This window comes from Musa acuminata, chromosome BXJ3-8, assembly GCF_036884655.1.
Source record: "Musa acuminata AAA Group cultivar baxijiao chromosome BXJ3-8, Cavendish_Baxijiao_AAA, whole genome shotgun sequence".
Taxonomy (NCBI): Eukaryota; Viridiplantae; Streptophyta; class Magnoliopsida; order Zingiberales; family Musaceae; genus Musa; species Musa acuminata.
This window is the reverse complement of record NC_088356.1, coordinates 51,786,139-51,796,632: the sequence shown is the minus strand read 5'-3', so window position 1 is coordinate 51,796,632 and position 10,494 is coordinate 51,786,139. Positions and strand designations below refer to the sequence as shown.

Sequence of the window (10,494 nt, the reverse complement as noted above, 5' to 3'; positions counted from 1 at the left end):
GGCGTTAAATAAAATATAAAAGATGCTAAAATATTATAAATCTCCTTCGATAATCCCTTTTAAAAAAAATATAAAAAGGAAAAAAAGATAAAAATAGACCGTCGACAGCAGGGTTCGAACCTGCGCGGGCGAAGCCCAACAGATTTCAAGTCTGTCTCCTTAACCACTCGGACATATCGACAAGTTCATGCATAACAATTTATACATCATATAATATCACATATATTGATCTTATTAGTTTTCGATGTTAAATAATTTATACATATACACCCATACGTGCAGTGACAGTTATTGTTTAGATATTATTATAATCATTGAAGGTGATGAGGATAATAATTGTGATAAGACTCACAATTATTATCAACGCAGACCATGATCAACGCCTCACAGCATTGTGATAAGACTCGCGTGACGTCAGTTGTCCCAAATAACGCCTCACAACACATGATCAACGCAGACCGAAACGCTGACCGAGGCACATTAATACCCTGCTCAAGCTCGATCCCTCACGCCACGCCAACGTCGGTGTCAAACGCTACCAGAAGTACGATCCTACCCCCTGCGGGCAGGCACATCAAACAATGGTAACCCTCACTATAAAAACCCTCGCGCTCCGAGGGGAAGGAGGGAGACATACAAGAAGACACAACTTAGCTAAAGAATCCCCCTGCCACTATCCACTAACTTGATTGTCGGAGGGGTCGGGTCGAGCTTCCCGACCCGACCTGTGTGCAAGTGTGAAGACGGTGGCCTCCCACCAAACGCCCAGGCGAGGAGCCCCCTCCTGGAGGAAACGACGATCCCGTCCCGATCGGACCATCGCAGCCGGCCACCTCAGCGGTCTCAAGGGTCGTCCCAGGAAGATCCCCCATCATCCGGACCCAAACCAAAGTCGTGTCGGCCCCGAAGCCACGGCTTAAAGTTGGTTACCCCATCATTTTGGCGCTAGAAGGAGGGCCTAATGTCGAGGGATCACCCGATTAGCTCAGACGAGCCCGTGACTGAGAGGTCGCACCCGATTGGAGCTTCGGGGGAACATCCCCCATACAGAGATCATCGTGACGAATACCCCGCCATGACCTCCGAGCGATATTGGCGGATATTCAACGACCCGGGCTTGTCGCCGCCCGACGACGCCTCCACTGACCCGTCGCCCGTGTCGTTCGAGGCCTTTCACAACCTCACCCATCAAGTCTAAACTCTGACCGCTATGGTGCAATCCATTATTCCACTTGTCTCTTGTCCGCTGCACCCGTCGGCCGTCCAACCACTACGGCAACAGGAGCCACCCGTTCAGGCTCGCACGCCACCTCGGGAGCTACCCGCTTCGCTTCGGGTCCCATCGGCCCCACTCGAGGATCGAGTGACAGCGAACCCGAGAGGCCACCCGGAACCCGGGGCGTTGTCTTCGGATTCTACGGACTCCCTGCGAGCCCAGTTGCGCTTCGTCAGCCAGCGACTCGACGAGGTGCAGAATGAACTTCGCATGTCAAAGGGAAAGCTCGGGGAGGACGCACGCCAGGGATCTCCATTCACGCCCATGATACGGGATCAGACAGTCCCCCCGAACTTCCGACTCCCCTCCTTGGATGCATACAACGACTCCACCGACCCAACGGACCATGTAGCCGCTTTCCGTGCCCAGATGGCACTGTATGGGACTTCTGATGCTCTAATGTGCAGGGCATTTCCCGCCACTCTAGGAGGGCCGGCCCGCATGTGGTACAGCGGCCTGAAGACCGGGACGATCGCCCCCTTTGACCAGCTCGCCAAGGACTTTGAGCTTAACTTCCTAGCCTACGTCCGGCCAAAGCCATCCGTTGCACTGCTCATCGGACTCAACCAAAGGGAGGACGAGCCCCTCACATTTTGTGGATTGCTTTGCCACGCAAATCCGGGATTTGCCGGACGCTCATCTGTCTCTGTTAGTGCAGGCATTTATGACAGGCCTACGACCCTCCATATTTTCTTGGTCCCTCGCAAAGCAACCCCCCACCACGGTGCCAGAGATGCTCCAGTGGGCTAACCGGTACATCGCGGCAGAGGCCTGGGTGGCCGAGAGGAGAAGGGACAACTTTTGGCATTGGGCTCTATAGAAGAGGTCAAGCACCCGCGGTGGCTATCCGATGTAGTCCTCGTGAAAAGAAATCTAGGCCCTACCTCAGTCTCTTCCGAGCAAAGGTTCAGTATCTACCTGACCGCCTCCCGGCTCGCGGTTAGCCTGGCCTAACCCCTCTTGCATCTACACTCCTCGGTCGCAGCCCGCCTGCGTTGTGCTCCTCAGCCACATGTTGCCCGAGACCACGCCTGCGCGACCTGCCCGCTTGAGCCATATTCCTCGACTATAGCTCGCCTACGTCGTGCCCCTCGGCCACATGTTGCCCGAGACCACGCCTGCGCGGCCTGCCCGCCTGAGCCATACTCCTCGGCCACAGCCCGCCTGCGCCGTGCTCCTCGGTCTCATGTTGCCCGAGACCTCCTCTGCGTGGTCAGCCCGCCTGAGTCGTGCTCCTTGGTTCCATGCTGCCCGAGACCACCGCCTCTGCGCTGTCAGCCTGCATGAGTTGTGCTCCTCGGCTCCATGCTGCCCGAGACCACCACCTCTGCGCGGCCTACCTGCCTGAGTCGTGCTCTTCGGCTCCATGCTGCCCGAGACCACCACCTCTGCGCGGCCTACCTGCCTGAGTCGTGCTCCTCGGCTCCATGCTGCCCGAGACCACCACATCTGCGCGGCCTACCCGCCTGAGTCGTGCTCCTCGGCTCCATGCTGCCCGAGACCACCACCTCTGCGTGGCCTGCCCGCCTGAGTCGCAGAGGCCTGCCCGCCTGAGTCGTGTTCCTCGGCTCCATGTTGCCCGAGACCACCACCTCTACGCAGCCTGCCCGCTTGAGTCGTGTTCCTCGGTTCCATGCTGCTCGGCCTGTTCGACTGGGTTGTACTCCTCGGCCACACGCCACCCGGGGTCACCGCTATGCATGCAACCCTCCTCACTTACTAAACTCCACAATCCCCACACCCCCGGCAACGGACCGACAAACAACCGGAAGGGACAGTTTCTCAAAGCCGAAGCCATGCCTCGGACCCCCACTACAACAACCGATGCATAGCTTCCTTCCAGGGGGGAATATGATGAGGATAATAATTGCGATAAGACTCGCGTGACGTCAGTTGTCCCAAATAATGCCTCACAGCACCTGGTCAAAGCAGACCGGAACGCCGGCCGAGGCACATTAATACCCTGCTCAAGCTCGATCCCTCACGCCACGCCAACGTCGGTGTCAGATGCTACCAGAAGTACGATCCTGCCACCTGCGGGCAGACACATCAAACAACGGTAACCCTCACTATAAAAACCCTCGCGCTCCGAGGGGAAGGAGGAGAAAAAAAGGAGGGAGAGACACAAGAAGACACAACTTAGCTAAAGAATCCCCCTGCCACTATCCACTAATTTGATCGTCGGAGGGGTCGAGTCGAGCTTCCCGACCCGACCTGTGTGCAGGTGCGAAGACGGTGGCCTCCCACCAAACGCCCAGGCGAGGAGCCCTCTCCTGGTGGAAACAGCAACCCCATCCCGATCGAACCATTGCAGCCGGCCACCTCAGTGATCTCAAGGGTCGTCCTGGGAAGATCCTCCATTATCCGGACTCGAACCAAGTCGCGTCGACCCGAGGCCACGGCTTAAAGTTGGTTACCCCATTAGAAGGTATTGAGAAATTAATAATTCTATATCAATAATGGGTAAGCACATTAGCAAGCACGAATTAAAGTCTCGTGAGATTCAAGTATTATTACCTTTTTTATGTTTTGATACATATTATGTATCCTCATACCACCAACGAGGATACATAATAATAATAATTCATCGACCAGAAATTTATTGTGAATCCAATCCGCGTGTTTTGCATTTGCATCTGCATCTGCATCGATGATGTGATACGAGGTCGACATCCATGACTGATTCATGATTCACATTGATTTGTTCCCCGAAACCAAGACAATCGAGGCAAGAAGAAAGTTTTGAGATGGAGAAGATGACATCTACCTGGGCTGGGAGCATCACCCACCATCATCTATGATAGGAAATGGACAGTGATGATCGCATGGGAGCAAGTGTGAACACATGCTCGCGGAAGAAGTAAGTCTCCTGTCAGCCCTTTTCTTCCTCCATCGCTCCCACCAATGAAACCGAGGCGGTCTATTTTCCATGGAAACGCTATTAATCGAATAGCGAACCAAGTAGAGGTCGGCACTGCCCGTTGCAGATCCGATCAGCACGGCAGAGAACACCGACCTGCGCGGGCCACCACCAGGGGACCCACGCTCACGCCCTGACCGCCGTCGCCCAGCCCCCACTTGACGGCCGTTACGCAGGCGTTCCGTCCCGAGCCCCGCCGTCCTGCAGCGTGCCACGTGATCAACGTTAAGATAAGCTGACGCCGTTCTGTTATGTGCACTCCGCTTAAAGCAAGACCGCACCGGTTTTGTGGGGGCGTAGAAATCCTGTGGCGGAGAGGTTGGGGGGGGGGGGGAGGGTGGAGCGCGTTTATCAAACGCTTGATATGGGGAGCGAGGGCGGCGGCCGAGGGCGGTCAAACCGCCTGCCCGTGGACCGCGCCCATCCTTGTCCGCTCCCACCGCTCCTTCCTCTCCTCCCCTTCCTCTCTCCTCCACCCCTCTTTATATGCTCCTCCGCCCGCCCCTCTCTTGCCTCAAACCCAACCCAACCGCCTACCTCTCTTGATCAGGAGGAGAAGGAGAAGTAGCTCTTACGATGGCGCCGAGGGTGAAGGCTGCCAACGGCCGCGACGGTTGCGGCGGCGGCGGCGGAGGAGAATGGAAGGGGGCTCGGTACCGGGGCGTCCGGCAGCGGCCTTGGGGCCGGTACGCGGCGGAGATCCGCGACCCGGCCAAGAAGTGCCGCGTCTGGCTCGGCACCTTCGACACCGCCGAGGAGGCCGCCCGCGCCTACGACACCGCGGCGCGCCGGTTCCGCGGCCCTAAGGCCAAGACCAACTTCCCCTGCCCGCTCGACCCCCTCGGTTCCGCTCCCGCCGCCCCAGCCGCCGTCACCATTGCAGCGGTCCACGGCGCCGGCGCTGCCGCGTGCTCCAGCCCCAGCGTCAGCACCGTCGAGTCGTCCACCCCATCGAGGAAACCCGCCGCCCTGGATCTCGAGTTCAGGCACCCGCCCGCCCGGTTCCCCTTCGCGCACTACCTTCCCGCGGCGGCGCGCCCTCTGGTGTTCTTCGACCCGATCGCCGCCTCCAAGGCGGCGTCGGCGGCGGCTCGTCCGGTTGGGCTGCCGGGGTTAAGAGATTTAAGAGCGCCGGTGTGTGGCGGGGTGGAGAGCGACTCGGACTCGTCGTCGGTGGTGGATTGCCCTGGCACCCCGACGGGGAGGATTCGCTTCGAATTGGATCTCAACCTGCCGCCTCCGTCGGAGGTCGCGTGATGGAGGCGCGGAGCCGTCGATCGACTTTTCGTCTAATTTTTGAAGCTGTTGTAAATAATTTATTTTCTCTCTATTTCTTTTTTCCCACGATAAATATTAGGCATCTATCTCACGGAGCAGAAGACATGTTTTCAATACATAAAAAAAATGTTCTATACAACTTATAAATATTTCTATTTGAAGAAACTTGGACGAAAAATTCTCTCTTTTTTCTTTTTTGAACTTTTCTCAAGAGATAGATGCCTTTTTTATTTCTGAATTAGTGTTTTTTTTATTTTTATTTTTTCAAAATATACTTACAATACATAATAGTAATTCTAATTCTTTTGTGGATCCTTGGATGGATGAATCAATCTAATTTTTTACCTATAATAATTTTTTTATTTTATTTATAAATACACATGTTGGCTTTTGCCTCGTTTACCCCCCACCCTCATCGCCCTTATATAATATCGTAGGGCCTTCGTATCATTCCTATCTTATCGTTATTATCACTAACTACGAGAGCAAAAATGAGTAAAGGCAAGAGTGATAATGCATGATAGAAGCAGTGGCCAATGAGGTAGATACCAAGAGAGCAATATAATCTTTTAGGGAAAAAAAAATTAAAAAAAAGGGATACTAACTTAGAATTTCTCAAAATAAAGTATTTTTTATTACCTTTATTTATTTCTCAAAATAAAGATTTGAAATTCTATCTTTGTATATTATCGAGTTTTGAATCTATTTATATAGATCACTATATTTTTAATAGGCTTATAGTGTAACTATAAAGGCATAAAAAATAATATAAATTTATTTAAAAATAATAACTAATAATATAAATTTTACATATGAGAGATTTAATTGATTAAACTTATGGACCGATTTATAAGGTGTAATTGAATAGTGTCATAACTATGTAAGTGAATATTTAAGATCCTAGTGATACGGTACATTTTAGTAGCCTGAACACATCACAGCCGACACAGCATGCCAAGTCAGAGCCTTGCGCCACACGTCCCATCCCGGGGGCTCAGGATGATGCCATCTGACGTACCATCAGCCTTCGCACCACAATATAAAACCCCTAGCTGGCCTCCGGCCAGGGAAGAGAGAGAAGAGGGGAGAATAAAAAGAGCAATTCCTCTCGTTACTAGTTTGCTCGTCTGAGAGGCCATAGCCGGGTACCACCCGATGAAGGTCGTTTTGCAGGAGGGCTACCACTCATCGACGGTGAGGGACTCAGCACGAGAGCGCGACTCGCTCGGCACCAAGGAGTCGCCAATCAGCCCCGATCCCGACCAATGCCAACCAGCACTCCTTCCCGAGAACTCGGGTACCTCATCATCCGAATCACCTCGCAGAAAGCTCCCGACATCGGCCCGTGGACCTAGCCATGCTGACTCCCCAGCCACAGCATATTTGTTCACCAATATTTTAGCGCTAGAATGAGGGCATGTTGTAGGAGCATCCCGCGGGAGCTCTCCTCGATGGAGAACCACAGGCCGGTCACCCTTCTATTGGGCCCCAAGATCAGCTCCTCCCCGTCCTTCGAGATGGGGGGATCCCGGCCTCGACGCCAGATTGCTACTGGCGCCCATTCAACAACCCGGGGCTATCACCCCCCCGGACGTACCACGGGACCCTCGGCCGTGTCGCCCAAGGCGTTCATCGGCCTAACCAAGCAAGTGCAGGCAATGGCAGGGATGATGCAGACGCTCATCCCACTCATTCCCCGGGTCGTGCGGCTAGCAGCTCCCCTGACCGACCCAACTCGACAAAGACCGAGCAGGGAGCAGGTCGGGATGGGAGAAGTCCGAGACCAAACGACGGACCCGAGAGGTCCGCCCGAGCATAGCATACCCGCACCCTGCTGAATCACACTGCCCCGCTCCGAGCCTGACACCATATCGTCCGACTCACCGGATGACTCGTTTAGGATCCAGCTATCCCGGGTCAACCAACGCCTGGACGAGTTCCAGCGTGAGTTCCAGAATTCGCGGAGCGAGTCGAACGAAGGCAGCTCGAGCGACTCCCCTTTTACTCAAGAAATACAGGACAAGCCTGTACTCCTCAACTTCAAGCTGCCGACATTGGAGAGGTACGACGGTGGCTCTAACCCCGCGGAGCATGTCGTGGTGTTTCGGGCTTAGATGACCCTCTACGGCACCTCGGACGCCCTGATATGTCGAGCGTTCCCGACCACCTTTAGAGGACCGGTACGAACATGGTTTAGCCAGCGACACTCGCTCTCAATCTCATCCTTCGACCAGCTCGCAAAGGAATTCGAGCAAAACTTCATCCCCAGTGTGCGACCTAAGCCTTCCATCGCCACCCTACTGGTATTATCTCAACACGAGGGCGAATTGCTCTCCCAATTCGTCACGAAAATCCAGGGATTCTCGGACGCTCATCCTTCTGTAACCATGCAAGCATTCATGAGGGAATTGAGGCCCTCAAGGCTCTTTTGGTCACTCATCAAGAAGCCACCCACGACCATCCCCGAGATGCTCCAGCGCACCAATCAGTACATCGCTGCTGAAGCCCTAATGGCGAGGAGGCGCGAGGACAACAAGAGGCCAAGAATGGAGAATCCCTGACTTGTGACTCGCCGACCCAGCTTCTGCCTGAGTTGCTCCATGTCGATCCCCGACTTGCGACTCATCGGCCCAACTCTTGCCTGAGTTGCTCCATGTCGATCCCCGACTTGCGACTCGCCAGCCCAGCTTTTGCCCGAGTTGCTCCATGTCAATCCTTGACTTGCGACTCGCCGGCCCAGCTTCTGCCCGAGTCGCTCCATGTCGATCCTCGACTTGCGACTCGTCGGCCCAAATCTTGCTCGAGTCGCTCAATGTCGATCCCCGACTTGCGACTCGTCGACCCAACTTCTGCCCGAATCGCTCCATGTCGATCCCCGACTTACGACTCGCTGGCCCAAGCTTCTGCCCGAGTCGCTCCATGTCAATCCTTAACTTGCGACTCGTCGGCCCTGCTTTTGCCCGAGTCGCTCCAGATCAATCCCCGACTTGCGACTCGTCGGCACCATACTTGAGCTCAAGTTCTGTCGCTCAGCCCACAGGTCTAATTCGTGCCCGGGTCGCTCTAGATCGATCCCCGACTTGCGACTCACCGACACCAAACCTGAGCCCGAGGTTTGTCGCTTGGTCCATAGGTATAATCCCTACCCGGGTCGCTCTAGATCGCTCTCGATAGGCGACCCGTTGGCACCGAGACCTGAGCCCGAGCATAGTTGTTTGGCTTATGATTCCAGCTCTTGCCCGAGACGCTCCAGATCGCTCTCGACAGGCCACCCATCGACACCGAGACCTGAGCCCGAGCATAGTCGTTCGGCTCACGATTTCAGCTCCTGCCCGGGACACTCCAGATCGCTCTCGACAGGCCCCGATTGCCCGACTAGCAGGGTCAATCCTGCCCGAAGCACGGGGCGTTGCCCCCCGATCGCCCCACGACGAGTCAAATCTGTTTTTCCCGCCTGAGCGATCAGCACCCCTCCAATTCAAAATTAGAGTTTTAAGGCTTCATGAACTCTTATGGTTAGAGTTTATGCAGTTGACTAGTTGAGAGGCATATGTTCATACTTCAAAGGAATGCATGTTGTATGAGAAAGCTTTCTTTAGAGGTCTTTCAACAACGCAAATGCCTCAGCTTATGAAGGGGAGGCAACTAAGCATGAGAAACCACTTGCTAGGCCAAAAGCAGGATCAAAAGAGCCATCACACTCAAGTTTGAAAGCATGAGAGACTCCTTAAGATGTGTTGCATCTTTGCATTATGCCAGTCCTCTTAAGCTTTCAAAGGATGAAAAGATCATTAGTATCCGTAACAGCCCTCTAATGGAAGGAGAACAATATTTAGGGTTGGCTCGGAAAAAGATAATTACGTCAATAGAGAACATAAAATGAGATCTTTTGATACCCTTGATGTCAATGGGTGTTCTTGCGATACTAGACAATGAAGTTAATGCCATAACTAAACTACAAAAATATAACGAGAATAGCTTCCTACACTAGGAACTTAATCCTTTGTCATAAGCCTTCAATCTCCTTTGTCATAAACCAGGAGATGGAAGATCAAGTTACAACAATCTTGCGGAAGGCCTTAGATATGCTAGACATAAGAGACTCAAAGGAAATATTAAAGCAGAGAAGGAAAGTTGATTAGAGCACATGCATGTGCAAACTTACCTCTAGACCGAGGAGTATGATCTTGTCAATCTTGGCTAATCTTCTAGTTCTAGAGACAATCTTATAGAGGATATTGGATTGAAGGAGATCAAGGGGTAATGCAAGAAGTTATAGCCAAGTTGGAGCCGAATCGACTCTTTCCCTTAAAGAGTTTTTCTAAGAAGTAGGGTAAGAGCTTTTTCTCTAATGAACCAATAAAAAAAGTTGGTAGCAATTTTATCTACTACATCATGACTTCAAACATTATTGGGTAGGATTTTTTTTGTCATAAGAAACACATTTATTTAGTTGTTCTTTTTTTTCTAATGGGACCCATTTATGGGCTAATCACATCCTCCAATCACAAGATAGGTACACTATAGGGTAGAAAATACCGTAGTCTCTTCTTTCGTTCTCGATGAGCGTTGGGTGCGACGAACATAAATATCTCTCTCATCACTCGTGTGGGAGGACAAATTGGATAGCATGAAGTCGATGACAACGTCGTCATTGTCGATGCGCTGATCGATTGGTAGTGTGATTATCACGTTTGTGGAATTAGCGAGTAGGGAAAGGAAAGAAGATGAAAGCATCTGAGAACTGTTTGATGATAGTGACTTAAGCATCGCTCGAAATAGTTAGACTATTAGAGCGCAAAACACAAGCATCCAAATGGTGGAAACGCATATGAATCCGATGGAGAAACTATGATGGTTGTGCTTATTAAGCATCACTTGAAGGAATCAAATTAATTAGTCAATATGAAATATGAAGTCTCACCTATGATTAACTCGATCGATTCCATTGTAGCCTAATTAATCAAATTAATTTAAAATAAAATATTTTTTTATCGCCCAAATTTGGAACAACTTCATA

General features: G+C 52.2%; 1 protein-coding gene and 1 non-coding gene across 2 annotated transcripts; one reads left to right on the top strand and one right to left on the bottom strand.

Annotated features, from left to right (window-relative positions):
• Window positions 1-99: 99 nt before the first annotated feature.
• TRNAS-UGA (transfer RNA serine (anticodon UGA)) lies at window positions 100-181 on the bottom strand. Its single transcript has one exon. It is a non-coding gene; the product is annotated as a tRNA-Ser (tRNA).
• Window positions 182-4,511: 4,330 nt separating this feature from the next.
• On the top strand, window positions 4,512-5,629 carry LOC135646211 (ethylene-responsive transcription factor 11-like). Its single transcript, XM_065165519.1, has one exon. The coding sequence runs from the start codon at window positions 4,773-4,775 to the stop codon at window positions 5,451-5,453; it is 681 nt and encodes a 226-aa protein (XP_065021591.1). The 5' UTR covers window positions 4,512-4,772; the 3' UTR covers window positions 5,454-5,629.
• Window positions 5,630-10,494: the final 4,865 nt, after the last annotated feature.